This window comes from Tachysurus vachellii, chromosome 3 (genome assembly GCF_030014155.1).
Source record: "Tachysurus vachellii isolate PV-2020 chromosome 3, HZAU_Pvac_v1, whole genome shotgun sequence".
Taxonomy (NCBI): domain Eukaryota; kingdom Metazoa; phylum Chordata; class Actinopteri; order Siluriformes; family Bagridae; genus Tachysurus; species Tachysurus vachellii.
The window spans coordinates 2489203-2509570 of NC_083462.1; the positions used below are offsets into that span (position 1 = coordinate 2489203).

General features: G+C 38.8%; 1 protein-coding gene and 1 pseudogene across 1 annotated transcript; one reads left to right on the plus strand and one right to left on the minus strand.

Moving 5' to 3' along the window:
* The window catches only part of LOC132842591 (uncharacterized), a 522997-nt pseudogene that overhangs the window by 140972 nt on the left and 361657 nt on the right, over positions 1-20368 (minus strand).
* LOC132842125 (uncharacterized) lies at positions 3318-5369 on the plus strand. Its single transcript, XM_060864793.1, has one exon. It carries the CDS (start codon positions 3318-3320, stop codon positions 5367-5369), a length of 2052 nt encoding a protein of 683 aa, XP_060720776.1.

A 20368-nucleotide genomic window follows, 5' to 3' on the forward strand; every position in this document is an offset into this window, starting at 1 on the left:
TATATATATATATATATATATATATATATATATATATATATATATATAATCCATTTGTCTCAATTAAGAAATAGTTAAGTTGTTTGTTAGTAAAGCGGTAATGTGAAGAGATATTACCCAGCATCAGCGTTGCTATGCAACCTTTAAAGCAACTATGTAGTTCCTGCACTTTCCAAAAATAAATCTCGCAATGTTTTCGACTACATTATATACCTTACCGTGTTTATCGAAATTAGTATAAGTGCACGTGTTCCAGATCATCATGTTTTTGCCACCATAATTAGGATTTTGTTTTGGGGTAAATAAAAAGCTTCTGCTTCTACATGATGAATCTGCTGATCACTGGGAATCAGAATGTTTGCATAGGCGAGGTACATGGGCATAAATCCCGGGGGGGACGGAGGGGACATGTGCCCCCTCATCCGAGGGTTGTCCCCCCATCCGAGGATTGTCCCCCCAAAAAAATTTTTTTTTTAAATATTGCACTCTCTATTGTGAAAGTGTATATGTATGTATACCTAAATAATTGTGTAAGTAGAAAAGAAATGCATTTAGAAACAGTTGAGTTCCCCCTCCCCTCCCCTTCCTCACAGTGGTTTGACCCACTGCCTGCTTTCCAGTTCATCTCACCTACTCTGCACACACGAGTCAGGTGTGTGACTGCGGCTCCGTTAATGTTGAACTCCATTAAGTTGGGGATTTTATTCACTTTAAATAAAGCAATTCTCTTTATTGTAGTTGATGCAGACTCGTTCATAAATTAGTTGCGGCAAAAATGCTGATTACCGATGTAATTTTCCATGAATCTGCTATATTAGCGATTAAAATCTTACTTATCTAGTTAACGTTAGCTTGTTTACAATAGCTTGTTGCATAGTCCACTGCAAATAACACGCCAAAGCAGTTTTGTTGTTTTTACACATAGAGCAGTTACTGTAAATTGATTATTTAATAATTGATTTTGTTACAAAACATGACTTATTTTATATATATTTTTCACAATGTCATGTTTATATTTTATTGTATGTTGATGGCTTAACTGTAAACAACACAAACAATGCAATAAATAGTTTTGAAGAAAAATCTGCTTTGTCATTGAACCTGAGAAAAACTTTATAAAATAACCATAATGACGCATAATGCTACAATAATAATGATAAAAGCAAAGTTTTTCACTGTGGGGACGTGTCTTTATAAGTACAAGTAGACTGTATTATTTGTGTACCCTTCAAAAATTGCTCAAGAAATTTCATATTTATTGTCCCCCCCTACTGTTACATGAAATTTACGCCCATGGTGAGGTACCTGGATGACGGCTGCACAGCAGTTGTTTCAACTAGCGAAATTAAGGACTTTAACTATGACAAGTTTGACCAAACTCAGCAATACTAATGCTTAAAGTTATGTAACTTAAGCAGTAGCTCTTTTATCGTAACTCGTTCACTGCACAATATAAACAAATGAGTGATATATAGTTTTGTTTCTTATTTTGTTTCTATAATTTTTCAGAGAATAAAGAAGACATAGAGCAGGAGTTGTCTAAAGGCAAACGACTCCGGGTAGCACCTCTTAAAAAACATGGTCATCGCCACCACATACTACTTGTTACTCGCTAAAAGAGAGAGCGGAAGCTAAGACCAAAAATGTGTGTTGTAAAGGTTATATTGTGTAACGTTATTTGTGCATTTTTGTGTATTACAGTGTGATGGCAAATGTCATTGTCCAATAAATATTTTAAACAAACTTATATTATATTATATTATATTATATTATATTATATTATATTATATTATATTATATTATATATATTCTAGAAAATTGTCTTGGTCTTTATTTAACTATGAATATGCACTAAGAAATGTGATATGTAACAAATGGGTTTTGTTGTGGTCTTGCTGGGATTATACTAGCATACAAAAGAAAACATATGTTGACCAGCACACCAGCATCCCAGGCTAGTCAGCCTGCAAGCAGCACCTAATGCTAGACCAGCATACCACCATCCCAGGCTGGTCGGCCAGCACACCAGCAACCAGCACCTAATGCTGGACCAGCATGCCACCATCCCAAGCTGGTCCCAGCATGCAAAACATACCTTATGCTAGTGACCAGCAATGCTGTTTTTTTAGCAGGGTATTCTCTAGTGTAAAAGGTATTTATGAGTTTGTATCGTGTGCTTATGATACTATATCATACTCTACAACAGAATACTGTGAGGGCTTACTTTTAAAGAGGTGATGGTGTCATTCATGCAACTTACCATGATAAAGGTTTTTTCTGATTTCTATTCTCTGACTCGTGTGTGTCCTTTCTATTCCTTTTGGACAAAACATTACCCCAATATTTCCTGTCTGCTTTTGGGCTTTTCCAATGACTTTGTACTTAAACTAACTTCCCTTTTTAGCACATTTATATTGGGCAACTTCCTCTTAAAAGTCATTCACTGTTTACAGTCAGTCTGAGTGGCTCATAGCTTTTGTTGTTCAATTATGTTTTACTTCTTTAGTTTATATCAATTGTTGTTATTTAAAATTTCCTAAAGTCTAAACTGATGTCTGATGTAGTTGTAATTGTAGCATTTCTCAGTGAAGAAGCATGAGATCTGGGATTCTGGGGTAATTTCCTATTTACAGGACATTTTAGCTGGAAGCTATAAACAGATCTGATGAGAAATACAACAGTGACACATCTGTCCCACAGTTAAGCTTGGAGGAAGAGGTGTGATGGTGCTGGGAACCATTTCAGCTGTTGGTCCTGGTGAAAAGTGCACTAATAATATAGTTTATAAAAAGCTGCACATAGGTTTACCCACAAGGCGTAAACATTTAAAGAAACCAAGTGGTAAAGGTTTTCCATACTAAATCATTATCTATTTATTTAATCCATTCAAATTTTCTGACCACTGATTTGACTTTAAGACCTTTAAAATATTAAATTAATGGTTCAGCACTGACATAACACCTATATTTAACATACTGAGAATCTTAAAGTCTCTATAATATTAAACACAATCACATCTAACTTGTCTAGTGTTCAAGCAAGTTGAAGTCGAGTGTTGAAGTGTTGAAACTTTTTGTTAATTCTGTTAGTTTTATCAGATGTAAACACTCCACCTTTACTCATGCGTCCACCAAATAACTAAACCCACCAAAAGTAAGAGCTCTCAGATGTTGTCTCTGTGCATCATGGTTTATATTTTTTATTATGGTTTGCACTGTAAGTGTACAAATTGTTCTCTGCTGGCACCCAAGAAGGCAGCCATGGTGATGTCATTATTAATTTATTTTCTTTTTGTTTTTAGCAGGAAAAAAGAAGCCATGGATTTGCAAATTATACAGAAAACTCAAAGCCTCACCACAGCCGAGGAGATGAGGAACCAAACCAAGCTTGTGATGCAGCCCTATGCCAACTGGGAAAAGTATCTGACTCCTGCTCCTCTCTCCATAGCCATCCTGGGAGAGCTGGTCTTCATCTCCTCCAATACAGATTTTTCCATCAACAAGAACCCACCTAAAGATGGCTACAAGTTCATCAGATACCCAGAGTCATTTCGTGCCTGCCTCATGCAGGTTTGTAACTCAGGCTGGTGCGCTTTCAACGAGGCCCATAAGAACATGGATCAGATTAGACTTTACACCATGGCAGTTCCTGATTACCTGAAGATGGCTGTGAAGATCCTGTTCCAAGGCAGTGATGAGGTTGTTGAAGCTCACCTCCCTGAACAACTGGAGAACATACGTGTTGTTGCAGATGACTGTCTTCAGCTGGCAATTTCAACAGAAAAACGGTTCACTGATGTCATCAACATTATCCACGAACTGCTGGAAGCATGTGTAAATGCTGAGCACTTTTATGGAGAGGAGCTGGACGCTATCAAGCTCAAACTGGAGGAAGCCAAGCTGAGAAAACAGTCATCAGAAGAAGCAACTAAACGCTCAGAGAAAGCAATTAAAGACATGGAAAAGCAAATGAATAAAGCCCATGAAAGTTACTGCAATGCAATGGATTCACTGCCCAGTGGATGGGAAATGATAGGAATGGATTTCGTTGAAGGCATATGTGAGGGCGTCACAACTGTTATTAATGGAATATCGTTAATCGTATCTAAAATTGAGACACAGAATGTCCCTGCAAAAAATGTGTCTAAAAGTTCTAAAGACCCTGAAGCTGATAGCTTTGGTGAAATTACTATTTATAGTAAATCTGTAGAAATCCTGAAATGCACAGAGAAAATTCAAGAGTTTGTGATTGAAAACACAATTAACTGGACAGATTTGTATGATCAAAAACACAAAACTACAAAGACACATTTTCAGGCAGATCAGTTCAAACGAATCGGGGAGAGTTTAAAAGAATTTCCAGACTGCAAACCAAAAGAAGAAGCTCAAACCATCTGTACCAAAGGCAGTGAGATCTGTGAAGAACTAGCAAAGTATACACCAGAACAGAAATGTGAAGAAGCCAAAACAAATGAGTTGATTAAACTGATCAGAAACCTGAATGAATCAGCTCGCAGTTTTGACAGCAAAAGTAAATCTGTCACAAATTCTCCTGCTCTGACTCCAAAACCACCAATGATGTATAAAGAAGAAAGTAACACTGGGAAGGTGAAAGCTTCACAAAGGGCATCAGATAATGCCAGGTTCCGCATAGAGGTGAGCCGTGCTCAACTGGACAAGACCAGAGAGATGTATGGTAAGGGTGTAGAGAACATGGAGAAGAACCAAAAGGAGCTGACTGACATCCTGATCACCATGAGGAAGTGTGAGATCAAAGAAATAGACTTTAACAAAACTATAGAAATGTTAGTTAAGGGTATGGATGCCATGGGGAGAGTGAAGGAGCAGTGGGAGAAGATGGTGCGCTTCTTTCAGATGGTGTCCAACATTGTGAAAATCAGTCTGAGCAGAACCCTTAAAAATTTTGTATCCACATCTGAGAAGACACAGACACTTTCCTACAGCGCAAAGCTCTTCTCCAAAGATCTGCTCTACAATCAAGCCTTTCAAGCCACTAACATCGCCAACCTTGTCAACATGATCGCTACAACCTACACTGAGATGTCCACCAAGCACCTCATGGATCGTGTCAGCTCTCTGGGAAAACTGATGGCCATGGACAAGGAAAAGCCAGAGTTTCAGTTTGAGGTTGATCAGTTACGGAACGCCTGTGATGAGGCTCAGAAAGCCATCTTAGTCCTTGTCCTCAAGAACAAGAAGGAGTTTGAAGAGAAGTGTCTTGCAAGACAGAATAAGATTGATAAAGAGTTACTCGCCATTCTCCCTGCTGCTGCTCCAGAAGAGATAAAGCGCATTCAAGCAGCTGTTAAAAGTGGATTCACAGAAAGAGATAAAGCAGCCTACGCCTGAGTGAATAAACAAAAGTTCTTCTCTACAATTTTATTATTTTATCTCTGACAAAAAAATAATTGCCTTACAATTTGGATTTGTTTGTTTGCACTTTGCCAGAATAAACGCTCTCTGCAATTTCATTCATTTTGTCTACCTTTCTGATTTCTCCTTGGGGATTAATAAAGTTCTCCACTAATAATACTTTGTTGTAACACTTGTTAAGATATTGTAAGAGGGACTATACATTCTCAGATGAACCTCCAGTCTCCTGCAAATGGGTCCATCAGAATAATGCAGGCATTCATGAAAATATGGAACTTTTCCTACTTTTATTAGTTAGCGTTCATGAGGTTTTGAACACCATATGTTACAACTTATTACACAACTTCCTGCACATACTTTACCTGCACGTACAACGACTCATACGTCAGCACGCCAAATCCTAATAACACAATTACCTCCATAGACAAAATAAACAGACACAAATAAATCTCACACTATCGTTATGGCAACATTTACCTGTATGTAGAAATGTTGAGGAATGTTGATAGTTAAACAGTCTACTGCCAAATTAAACAAATAGACAAACCTATCACAAAAAGGGGTGGTGGGGGTGTGGTGGGTTAGAGGTTAGGGTTAGGGTACAGACAGCAGGGCAGATTTTTTATATTGTTTGTCTGTCTATTGTAGTCACATTTGCTTACACTTTTACAAAACACTTTTGCTAAAGTAATAGTGCAAGTGTTTGTGTATGCATGTGTGTGTGTGTGTGTGTGTGTGTGTGTTTGCATGCATGTGTGAGATACTGTTTGTCTCATATTGAGAAATGTTGCCATACAGCACCCTCTGCTGTTACCTTATGTTGTGATCCTGTTTGCTTGCTTATTTATTCATTCATTCATCTTCTACCGCTTATCCGAACTACCTCGGGTCACGGGGAGCCTGTGCCTATCTCAGGCGTCATTGGGCATCAAGGCAGGATACACCCTGGACGGAGTGCCAACCCATCGCAGGGCACACACACACACTCTCATTCACTCACGCAATCACACACTACGGACAATTTTCCAGAGATGCCAATCAACCTACCATGCACGTCTTTGGACCGGGGGAGGAAACCGGAGTACCCGGAGGAAACCCCCGAGGCAAGGGGAGAACATGCAAACTCCACACACACAAGGTGGAGGCGGGAATCGAACCCCGACCCTGGAGGTGTGAGGCGAACGTGCTAACCACTAAGCCACCGTGCCCCCCCTGCTTATTTATTTATTTATTTATTTATTTATTTATTTATTTATTAGTAAAAAATCTGTACTAATTATAATTCAATAAATATCTTTAGCAAGGTTTCAGTAATCCATGTCCTTAGCTTGTCTTTAGCAAACAGTTTGCAGGCTTTCTTGTGCATCAACTTTAGAAGAGGCTTCCTTCTGGGACGACAGCCATGCAGACCATTGATGCAGTGTGTGGCGTCTGGTCTGAGCACTGACAGGGTGACACCCCACCCCTTCAACCTCTGCAGCAATGCTGGCAGCATTCATACGTCTATTTCCCAAACACAACCTCTGGATATGACGCTGACCATCTGCACAAATTCTTTGATGGACCATGGCGAGGCCTGTTCTGTGTGGAACCTGTCCTGTTAAACCGCTGTAGGGTCTTGGCCACCGTGCTGCAGTTTAGATATTAATGGCTGTGTGTTGAGTTATTTTGAGGGGACAGCAAATTTACACTGTTATACCAGCTGAACACTCACTACTTTACATTGTAGTAAAGTGTAATTTCCTCAGTGTTGTCACATGAAAAGATATAATAAAATATTTACAAAAATGTGAGAAGTGTAATCACTTCTGTCAGATACTGTATATTCATTGTCCATGGCTTTGGAGCTAAAACAGTTCCATAAATACACAAGTCTGCTTTTAAATATTCAGTAAACTATATTATACACATCATCTGTCACTCAGATACATGAACAATGTTTCTTATGTCACTGGCTGCTTTGTTACGACATTAATTCAGCTAAATTCAGTTCAGTTTTATTTGTATAACACTTTTATCAGCAGACATTGTCTCAAAGTAGCTTAACAGAAATATATTATTAGGATTTCATTTATTAATTTAGAAATGTATAAATTTATCTCTGCATGAACATAAAGCTCCAGAAAGCAAAGAAAGGAAACACAGAACTTATATAAAGCGACAAAATGGAAAATGCAAAGGAGGCGTTTAATAATCAAAAGAAAGAAATAAAGCAAACAATAGTTCATGCACTTGGTAAGGCTGCCCTCTGGTGGTCTGTGGGGGAATTCAATTCAATTCAATGTGTGTGTGTGTGTTTGTGTGTGTGTGAGAGAGTGCTTGAGTGTGTGTGTTTGTGTGTTTGTGTGTGTTTGTGTGTGAGTGTATGTGTGTTTGTGTGTGTGAGTGCGTTTGTGTGCGTGTGTGTGTTTGTGTGTGTGAGTGAGAGCGTGTAAATATGAGTGTGTGCGTGCGTGTGTGTGTGTGTGTGTGTGTGTGTGTAACAGTGATAATGGAGGCTGTACAGTGTGGACCAGCAGAAAATCTGAACATGATGTGAAACTTTCTGTGACTGATGACTTTTATTTTTTAAGATGTGGTAATATAGTAACATAAAGCTGAAATCTTCACTGACGTGGTTTGATCATAAAAACCACCGAAACTTTATCCACCCTCTTCTCTCTCTTCTCCATTTCTTCTTCTCACACTCTCGCTCTCCTCCACCTGAAGAAAGATCTACACTCCTTGTGCTTTATTGATATATTAATCTCTCTCTCTCTCTCTCTCTCTCTCTCTCTCTCTCTCTCTCTCTCATATATATATATATATATATATATATATATATATATATATATATATATATTATACTGTGTAGATGCCCCTTTCCCCTTTCTGCCACTGGATCAGGGCATCAGTGAGCTCTTGGACAGTTTTTTTTTAGCAGTGTGTTTTCTACACCATTTCTCATTACATTACATTTTATTTGCAATAAAATAAATGTTTTTTTCAGTTTGGTTCAGTCCATCTTCTTACTTTCATGTCACCTCGTTTCTTTTGGAAACTTTTGGAAAAGAAAGTGTTTAAAAACTTTTATCCTGTGATGTAAATCATTTCTGTTTCTACACTACACGTGTAGCTCCCTTTTAGGGCTCCAACCACAGACACTGGCCTGTTTCTCAGGTGTCGTACAGCTCAGTGTGAAAGTTTACACGCACACACACACACACACACACACATGCACACATGTGTCTTAAACAATTTTGTTTTGTCTTAAACAATACCAGAGTGCTGTTAAGGATGCACAGAGGAAATACATGTCAGATTTAATTGCTCAAAATGCAAACAAGCCAAAGATACTTTTTAATACAATCAATGTCCTTCTAAATCCTGCTCCTAGTGCATCACTAGAATTTTCCGCTGACTTGTGTGAACAGTTTTTAAATCATTTTTCACAAAAAGTCGAGTGTATCAGGTCTAATATCCCATCTCAAAATTATCTTCCTCTAGAAATGATTTCGCAACGGAGCTCAATATCTAGTTTTCAACTCATGTCTCCTACACAGCTTCATAAAATAGTTCTTAGTATGAAGCCCTCCTCTTTTCACTCTGATGTTTTGCCTTCGCACATTTTTAGAGGTTTTTCCAGCTTTGAGTTCAGTTGTTACTGCTATTATTAATAGCTCCTTAACAAATTGAATTGTACCATCCTCTTTTAAGCATGCTATAGTTCAACCATTGTTAAAAAAAGCATCATCTCGATCAGTACGCGCTGGATAATTACAGACCTATATCAAAATTATCCTTCATCTCAAAGGTCTTGGAAAAAGTTGTGTATTCGCAGGTCTCCTCTTACCTAAATACTTTGACACATTAACATCTTTGACACATTTCAGTCTGGGTTTAGAGAATTTCACAGTACTGAAACTGCCCTATTGAAGGTTACCAATGATATTTTATTGTCACGTGACTCTGGTTCTTGCTGTATTCTAATCATGCTTGATCTAAGTGCAGCATTCGACACAATAGATCATGATATCCTTCTACAAAGACTTAATCATGTAGCCGGTTTTCAGGGATCTGTGCTGAACTGGTTTGCTTCCTATCTTAAGGACAGATATTTTACTGTGAATTTGGGAAATTGTTTTTCATCTAGAGCTCAAATCTCCTATGGTGTTCCTCAGGGCTCTATCTTGGGTCCTTTGCTTTTCTCATTGTATATGCTTCCTCTCGGTTATATCTTTCAGAAACATAATTTATCATATCATCTCGATGCTGACGATACTCAATTCTATTTTCCTGTTAAAAACAATAACTGCTCTATGTCCACTCTGTTTGCTTGTCTTCAGGACATTAAGTGCTGGCTGGATCTGAATTTTTTACAGTTAAATAATGACAAAACCCAAATAATATTAAATAATAAAATTGTCTGCTAATGTACGTGATCATATTAGAAACCTTGGTGTTGTTTTTGATCCTATGCTGTCCTTTGATAAACAGATTAGCACTGATGTGAAAAGCAGCTTTTTTCAGTTAAGATCAATTGCTAAAATCAAGAAGAGTCTTTCTATGAAGGACCTTCAAACGATAATTCATACTTTTATAGCTTCGAGATTGGATTACTGCAACTCTCTTTATTTTGGCTTGCCTAAATCATCTCTCGACCGTTTACAACTGGTACAAAATGCGGCAGCGACATTACTGACTGGCACCAGGAAACGTGAGCACATTACCCCAGTACTCGCCTCATTACACTGGCTCCTGGTTAAGTTCCGTATTGATTTTAAGATTTTACTTTATGTTTTTAAAGCTTTACATGGTTGCGCTCCCCAGTATATTTGTGACCTCCTCACTCCGTACTCTACCCCTAGATCTCTTCGGTCTGCTAATCAATTCCTTCTCTCGGTACCTCGTGCACATTTTAAAACTAAGGGCGATCGGGCTTTTGCTACGGCAGCTCCAAAGTTGTGGAATAATCTCCCTCTTCATTTAAGATCTGCTACCACTGTCTCATTGTTTAAATCTGCTTTAAAAACCCACTTTTGTTCTGTGTTTTAACTTTGTTTGAAAGTGTAAAATTTTATGTGGGTTTTTTTTTGGTTTGTTTTGGATTGTGTTTTTACTTTTGCACTATTCTTGTTTGTTTTTACCTAATGTACAGCACTTTGGCTGCAACTAAACTAAACTAACACACACACACTCACACACACATATACACACACACACACACACAGACACAATCACACACATAGACACATACACACACTCACACACAGACACACACACACTCACACACACACTCACACACATACACACATGCACACACACACACTCACACACACACACAGACACACATGCACACACACACTCACACACACACACACACACACGCACACCCACTCACACACACTCACACACACACTCACTCACACACACACACACTCACACACACACACACAGACACACGCACACACACACACTCACACACACTCACTCACACACACACACACTCACTCACACACACACTCACACACACACACACACATATACACACACTCACTCACACACACTCACTCACACACACACACACACACACACACAAACAATTTTTATCAGTCTCTTCTCCTTGTGTACACTGGAGTGTAATACTGTGATGGTGTTTGTGATAAATAAGTAAACATGTGGCTTTGTGTCTGCACTTACAGTATGTATTTTTCTGTCTATTTTCCATCACTGATAAAGGGAATGTGGTCATAGAGCACATTGATTCTGTACATCTGAGGTCAATAGTGCATGTAGGAGATATGACTGACTGAGACTCATATTTAGAGTTGTATGTCTCTCTCTCCTTATCTCTCCCTGTCCCTCTCTCATCTAGAGCAGAAATAATATCAGAACACTGCAAATGAAAAAAAAAAAAGAAAAAAGAAAGGAATCATAGTAATCAAACAAGAATATAAGGGGGATGTTAAATACAGTTCACAACAGAACAAAGAGAATTTCTCTGTCATGAAAAACAGTGAAAAGGTCACAAACATAAAGTTCTTAAGGCTTTTTTGTTCTGTGATAACTAATGAAACATATTGCTTACATTCTTTTTAATACAGCAAAAAGTGGTCTGGAGTTTTCCCAATAACAGAGTTAGGTTCATTATAAAATATTGATGTTTTTCAGCAGGACTGTAGTCAGTAAATCCCAACACAACATCCTTCCTAAAGAAAACACTGTTTTTATCAATTTTAGATCTAAAAAAAAAAAAGTACATCTTGGGATGTGGTAGCTCAGTGGTTAAGGTGTTCGACTACTGATCGGAAGGTCATTGGTTCGAGTCCCAGGTCCACCATGTTGCCACTGCAGGGCCCCTGAGCAAGGCCCTTAACCCCTTAATTGCTCAGGTGTATAAACTGAAATAAAAAAAATGTACTCTGGATAAGAGTGTCTGCTAAATGCTGTAAATGTAAATGTACATCTTGCCAAAATTCCTTTGTGAAAGAACAATTCCAAAATAAATGAACAACATTTTCGTCAAATGCATCAAAGAAAGAGCAACTGGAGGAGATATCACTTTAAAACTTTTATAAGTAATATCTTGCTTTCTAGTGTTTATGAATTATTTTGTAGGAAATTTCTTTCACATTGTTGGAAAGAAAAAAGGTATGTGGAAGCATCTATACTCTTTTCCAGGGGAAATATAATACTATGTTGCTCCAGTAAGCAGTAACGTGTGGTAAGGAGACAATATCTTTCAGGAACAACAAGTGAACGGTGTTATTATTGTTTTTGCCAGGAGAACTAAAGCACAGCTTACCTATGAAGATATCAGTCAAGCTAAGGGATGCAGGTAGTAATGGATGAGAAGCTCTCAGTAAGGTGAGAGCACCTGATAAAATAGCGTCCATAACTATAGAAAAATTCTTTTGGTGAGACAGGAAACTGAAAATGATCATGATTTTTTTTTTGTATGTAAATAAAAAGCCATTAGAATTAATTACATGACTGACAGTAGAATGTTCTTGTCAAACCAATTTTGAAAGAATATGGACTTATTCTTGTAAAGAACAGCACAGATATTGCAAATAAAATATTTGTAGGGTGAGAAGTTGTGCGTAAATTTCAGGGACCAAGCCGAATGAACCTGCCTGTGAAAAGGAGGTAATTTAGCTACTCAAGCTAAAGCGTCCCCTCAAGCAGCCATCTTTGTCCGTCCCACAACCAAGTGCAATTTTGTCCTGTTTAACTAATACTTGAATGATTATGTATATGGTGTAAAAGAGTATGTTTGCCTTTATGTAAGAAAATAACTCTGTGTGTGTGTGTGTGTGTGTGTGTGTGTGTGTGTGTGTGTGTGTGTGTGTGTATAAACTGTGTGAAAGTTTGACTCACTGGCAAGGTGTGAGGGTGGTGTGTGTTGAAGAATGTGTTTTAGCGGTCGGTAACGTGGTGGGGTACGAGAACATTGTCTCTGCCTCACGCATGAACAGTGCAATCATGATTTTTTTGAATGATGTTAATAAAGTGAATAAACTTGTTCGGAAAGGCACTGTGATTAATAACAAACTCAGATTCGTTTCTGCTCTCAGTTCTCAAGCAAAAAAGGTTATTCTGTCAAATGTCTCTCCTTTTATAACAGATGAAACTCTTGGTAAAGAGTTGACTCAGTACGAGCAAATGGTTTCCCCCATTAAGAAAATCCCCCTTGGCTGTAAGTCTAGTTAACCACCTGGTATCTTTTACATGAGTGTTTTTTATGGTTCTTAAAGAAGGTGTAGAAGAACTAAATTTAAATTAAATGTTGAAATTATCTTCAACAAAATTTCTTATTTGTTTCTTCTGATGCTGATATCAAACGTATAATATTTGATATAAAGATATTTTAAAAATATATGTTTTAAATGTAGGGGGGCACGGTGGCTTAGTGGTTAGCACGTTTGCCTCACACCTCCAAGGTTGGGGGTTCGATTCCCGCCTCCGCCTTCTGTGTGTGGAGTTTGCATGTTCTCCCCGTGCCTCGGGGGTTTCCTCCGGGTACTCCGGTTTCCTCCCCCGGTCCAAAGACATGCATGGTAGGTTGATTGGCATCTCTGGAAAATTGTCCATAGTGTGTGTGTGTGTGTGTGAGTGAATGAGAGTGTGTGTGTGTGCCCTGCGATGGGTTGGCACTCCTTCCAGGGTGTATCCTGCCTTGATGCCTGATGACGGCTGAGATAGGCACAGGCTCCCCGTGACCCGAGGTAGTTCGGATAAGCGGTAGAAAAAAAGTGAGTGAGTGAGAGTGAGTTTCCCGAGTCAATAACTCGAATCTGTGAATACGCTGTTACTACACAAATAACAACTCTTTTCTATCGTAGTAATGTAGAGACGCAGCTACAACCACATTTTGCTAGAAACAGCATTTAGCTCAGGAGTTATTGACTCGGGAAACTCCAATCTGTGAATATGTGACCAACTTCCTGCTCCTTCAGTTCTCTCCAGCGCTGGAAAGCTGATCCTATATTAACACGTCCTACTTCTTACCTTATCGTAAACCTTTCTTCTCTTTCTTTCTTTGTTTTTATCCTCCATGTCAATGTTAAAACCGCTTTCTGCTAATGTCACACATGCGCACTGAACACTCTCTCTGCCCATACTGACAAGACACGCCCCTTTCTGCTCATTGGCTACACGTTTGTTTTGATTTTTGTTTAGCTTGTCGTCCCGATTCAGTTTTCTGAAGCATTTCTCAAATATCGGAGACCCGGAGACACAGCTGTTTTACACACTGTTTTTGCTGTTTACACATTCTGTCTCACATTTCAGTTGATTGCTGTTTTGCACAATCCTTTACATTATCTCAGGGACCTGCTGCTATAACACTGTTCATTCCAGTATTTCTGCACATGCTATATTGTTGAACACAGTTTTTACACTGAACACACAGTATTTACACTGAACACACAGTATTTACACTGAACACACAGTATTTACACTGAACATACAGTATTTACACCGAACAGCACGGTTTCTGTTTATTGTCTTTTGTGTATAGTCTTGTGTATTTTTTGTTTGCACTGTCTTTAGTCCTGCACTGTCTTGTCTGTCTTGTTTGTCTTGTCTGTCTTGTCTTGTCCTGCACTGTGTACACCAGGTCACACAGATACACTTTATGTATCTAGGACTATGTATATTAAGTCCTTATAGCTCTGTCTTTGTTTTATGTAACACCCTGATCAAGGAGAAACGTTGTCTCATGTCACTGTGTACTGTAACAGCTATATACAGTATGGTTGTAATGACAATAAAAGCTTTTTGACTTGACTTGAACATCCCGGAAACATACCGGTCGTGAGCAGAGGACCTTGCACTGCTGGAGGTCCTCCCTAACATCAGAGGAGCATGTTTGTCTGATGGACTATCAGTATATCAGAGTCTGGTCCTGCAGAAGAGGGACCCTTTTCCCAGCTGAACATGGGATGGGTGTGAGGGTCCCCTCCTGGAGTGCCAGGGTGAGGGGGAGATGGAGTTTGGGACAGCGTTGGGGAAGCTGCTCTACAGAGCCTGTGTTAAGGTTTAAAATAAGAATAAACTGACTGTGAGGATCGACACCCCATGGAGAAGTCTACTTGGTTTTAATAATGATATTAAACCAGAGTGGAGACACTGTACAAACCACCAAAAAAGCTGCCGACCTCCAGTGGAGGATTTGACACTGTATTATATCTGTGAACTCTTTTATTTCCATTTTAAACCCTGATGTTGTACATGACTGCCCTTTCTGTTCACATTATTATTCACTGCTCCAGGTTACAGTCGACCTTTGATTTTTATCATATCTTTTAATGCTGATTTTACTTTTCAGTGTTTTCTTCCTGGTTTTTTAGTGTTTTATTGCCTCTCTCTCTCTCTCTCTCTCTCTCTCTCTCTCTCTCTCTCTCTCTCTCTCTCTCTCCCTACAGTATCTATTTATCTCTCTATATCTCTCTACAGTATCTATTTATCTCTCTATATCTCTCTTTATCTCTCTATATCTCTCTCGCTACCTCTCTCTCTCTCTTTCTCTCTCACTCTGTCTCTCTCTCTCTCTCTCTCTCTCTCTCTCTATCTATCTCTCTCCCTATCTCTCTCTTTCTCACTCTGTCTCTCTCTCTCTATCTCTCTCTCAATCTCTATCTATCTCTCTCTGTCTGTCTGTCTGTCTCTCTCTCTATCTCTCTATCTCTCTCTCTAGAAATCTAATCTTCACAGACCACAGGACTATCCTCTCAGAAATTCAACTTTGCTGAGAATATGATGATGGACGTGTTTTGTAACGGTACTCAGATGGACAGTGTGAAGGAGTATCGCCCCGGCCGACACGGTACGCTAAATCGAAATAAACTAATAAAATAAAAAATGATATTAAAATAAGTTCAATAGAATTGGATGTGGAATTACTGTATACAGGATAAAGAAATAGCAGAAGCCTTGCATGTGCAGATTTAAGCACTTTTCATCCCTTGCATTTCTTTGAGTGTGTGTGTGTGTGTGTACTTGTGTGCGTGTGTGTGCGTGCGTGTGTCAGTGTGTGTGTGTGTGTGTGTGCGCGTGTGTGCTCGTGTGTGAGCGTGTGTGTGTTTGCGTGTGTGAGTGTGCGTATGAGTGTGTGTACATGTGTGAGAGTGTGTGTGTGTGTGTGAGTGTGTGCGTGTGTGAGTTTGAGTGTGTGTGTATGTATAAGTGTGTGTGTGTGAGTGTGTGTGTGTTTGCGTGTGTGAGTGTGCGTGTGAGTGTGTGTACGTGTGTGAGAGCATGTGTGTGTGTGTGTGTGCGTGACGGTGTTTGCGTGTGTGTGCGTGTGAGTGTGTGCATGTGTGAGTGTGTGTTTGCGTGTGTGTGCATGTGTGAGTGTGTGTGTGCGCGTGTGTTTGCGTGTGCATGTGCGTGGGTGTGTGTGTGCATGTGTTTGTAAAACCTTCTTATCTACAAAAAACAAAATAAAAACACATTGTATAATCACTATAATAAAGAAAGAATGTCAGTGTAAAAACGAGTGCAAACTAATACACAAATAAGCAAGCAGGAATAATGAGGAGATCGATGAAGAGAGCGATGAGGTGAGCGATGAGGAGATCGATACAAGCTCAGATCGACAACATGTTGAACTCTAGGATGATGTCGATGATGTTGAGATCTGATGTCAGAGCTTCGACTGCGCTTCCTTTGTTTTTAAGGATTTTCACTTCTCGTCACTTTAACCTCCAGAGATGGGGGACTCGAGTCATATGACTTGACTCGAGTCAGACTTAAGTCGCAAATTTGAGACTTGAGATTTGCTTGACAAATATTAAAAAAAGACTCGACTTGACTTTGACTTGACATTCATGACTTGAGACTTGACTCGGACTTGAGTTAAATGACTCGAAATAACTTGTTTTTTGTTTTTGTTTTATCTTTTTTGTCTATTTTGTTTTTAAATCAGTTTTTAAACGCACACAAGAGTGCAAGATGAGAAGAGAAGAACAGCAGTATGCGGCCACATCGCTCACAATTGAATGACAAAGTTCTATCAAATTAAATTTTTTGCAAGCGCAATGTAGTGTAAATGGTTGGTCACTCTTTATGTGGAAATATCAGCTGTTATACAATAGCACTTATAATTGGTCTTCAGTGTTAGGCTTTGGGTGAAAAGCATATGGATCGTTTATGGGGATACATATATATATATATAAAAAACATAAATATAAATATAAAAATAAAAAACTTCAGAGTTGCAAGCAGGGCCATATTCTTGTCATGCACGCACACACACACACACACACACACACACACACACACATATTCAATTTAAAGGGATAGTTCACCCAAAAATAAATAAATTATTTTATAATTTTCTCACCCTAATGTTACAAACCTGTATAAATTTCTTTGTTTTGATGGACACGGAGGAAGATATTTTAAGGAATGTTTGTAACCAAACCTTTCATGAGCCCCATTCACTTCTATAGTATTCTTATTTCCCCACTATAGAAGTGAATGGGGCTCATGAATGGTTTGGTTACAAACATTCCTCAAAATATCTACATGTGTGTTCATCAAAACAAAGAAATTTCTACAGGTTTGTAACATCATGAGGGTGAGAAAATGATGACAGAATTTTCATTTTTAGGTGAACTATCCCTTTAATATTAATAAATTACACTCACTCCAATCATCTCTCTCTCTCTCTCTCTCTCTCTCTCTCTCTCCCCCCAATAGTTAATTAACTTCAAGGTTTGTGGGATTCAATCTGACACTTTTTGATTGACGTGATTGATTGTTGTTGTTATTCTGTTGTTAAAAAGGTAACAGTAACTTTCCAGAAGTTACCCTGGTGTTCCTCATGTCAACTACATTACTTGTGTGTCTTTGTGTTTCTGTGTGTGTGTGTGTGTGTGTGTGTGTGTGTGTGTGTGTGTGTGTGTGTGTGTGTGTGTGTGTGTGTGTGTGTGTGAGTGTTTTTGTTCCAGTAAGCAAAGAAAGGAAACACAGAACTTATATAAAGTGACAAATTGGAAAATACAAAGGAGGTGTTTAATAATCAAAAGAAAGAAATAATGCAAACAATAGAATTCATGCACTTGGTAAGGCTGCCCTCTGGTGGTCTGTGGGGAATTCAATTCAATTCAAATTTATCTGTATGACGCTTTTAACAATTGACATTGTCTCAAATCAGCTTTAGAGAACATAAACATAAAACAAAAGATTAATATAAAGATTATTATGATACAAAAATTCAAGATTAATATTATATATATTTATATGTATCTTTTCAGAATTGTCCGTGGTGGGCGTGACACGAAGTCTATTTTTGCTTTTCACTGATAGAGACTGCAAAATCTGTTTGTGGTGATTGTAGTCCTAAAGCCATCATATAATGTCCAAGGTGGTCATCCACAGTAATCTAACATCCACAGTAATCTCAGGTATCTCCTGATCTCCATGTTGGGCCAAGTGATGAGACAACTGTTACCCTGCCAACTACATTACTCGTGAGTGTGTGTGTGTTTGAGTGTGTGTGTGTGTGTGTGTGTGTGTGTTTCAATGTGTGAGTGTATGTGTGTGTGTGTGTGTGTGAGAGAGAGAGAGAGAGTGTGTGTGTGTGTGTTTCAGTGTGTGAGTGTGTGTGTGTGTGTGTGATTGAGAGAGTGTGTGTGTGTGTTTCAATGTGTGAGTGTATGTGTGTGTGTGTGTGTGTGTGTGTGTGTGTGTGTGTGTGTGTGTGAGAGAGTGTGTGTGTGTGAGAGTGTGTACAGTTAGTTGGCAGAAATACATTCATGTGACCGCTTTGCCCCCCCTTCTTTTTGACTTTGCTGTCCAAGATGACAGTAAACAAAGTCATTAGTGTTATCAGTATCTGAATCCAACAAAGAATTGCTGAAGAAGTTAAGGAAGATGGATTGTGTTCAGTACAAATGGATGCAACACAAGATTTGACTGCTAAGAATCAGTGTGATGTACAAAGATATGTGGCCCATGTCATCAATGAGAAAATAGTTGCAGTCATTGACAAGAGATGGGACTGCACACATGCAAGACCCATACAAGGGATTTTCAAGTCTGTTTGGTGTCATACACATATACTTAATCTTGTGTTGGCAGACACAACTGAGATTGTAGTGTCAAATGCATCACTTTTCTCTCTGCTAAATGACATCATCACATTCATACAAGAGTGTTACAAATGCATGAAAGTGTGGGAGGAAGTCAGTGAGGACAGGAGACACCAACATATTGCTCCAATAGGAGAAACATGGTGGTGGTACAAAGATCAAGCACGATGCAAAGTTTTTGAATATTCTGGAAATCCTGAGGGGACATTTTACATTGACCTTTTTACTACCATGGCAAAGATGGAGAAAGGCATTACAATACAACCGACTGTGAGAGTGAAAGCCAGAGGTTACATGGAGGCACTACTCAGATATGAAATGACACTCACAGCACAGATTTTCGTTCCAATATTTGCTGAACTACACCACTGTAAATGTACCTTCAGACAAGTTATTATCAGCATATGATTATTGAAACTGAGGACAACTTCAGCTGGGATTTTGAAGGTGTTAAAAAAGCAGCAGATTCATTTGTACAATGGGAAAACAACAATCTACCAGAAGAGGATGATTATGACTTTAAGGTACAAACTGCCCTCCAAGAAAAAGATTTTCTTCAGATTCTTTGAAAGAATACAAAGTCCACAATGTCATCATGGACATTGTCCAAGATAGTATCTGCCACTGATACACAGCAAGTGCAGCTCTGTGTTCAGATTTTTGCCTGCATGAATCCTAAACATTTTGTGAAATACAAAATTCTCAAAATTATCTCTAGTGAAGCTTAGCACATTTTTGATGATTGTGTCACAGTGGAGACATTGCAGGCAGAGCTGACAAACTTTGCAACACACTGGGATAGGCTGAAGAACAGCAATAGTGTAGAAGCTCTCAGAAGAAGACAAGAAGGGCTTGGAGTTGGTGAGAAGAGTTTGTCCAACTTGCAAAAACTGTGCAATTCTTTGCCATATCCTGCTGTTTAAATTCAACCTTCGCACTGTTCTGACCCTGAGTTAAGTCTAGGGGGTTCTCAGGGTCAGCAACGGGCGATTACCAAGCCGGCTGTGGTAAGAATGGAAAAGGATAATCGGTTCCGTACAACAATTATCCATGAATAACCAACAACATTAATAACATGTGCAGACACAATACTTGATTGTGATTTTTGTTTAATGTGCTCTACAACATGAAGTCAAACGTATTTACACTAATATATACAATAATATACAAAAGACGTTTACAACTACTACAACACGTGGGACTGAACAATGGTGGCCCCAAAGAAAAGAAACAAACCCGCTTTACCTAACACTGCTTTATTTTAGCCACAATCATATACAAACAAAAGTGAAACCAAATACTAACTATGCTACACTTCCCTCGCTAACTAACATACAGTACAAGGGGAGGCACCCGTCCCTTCCCTAAGGTATCTAGACAGGGAAGTATACTATG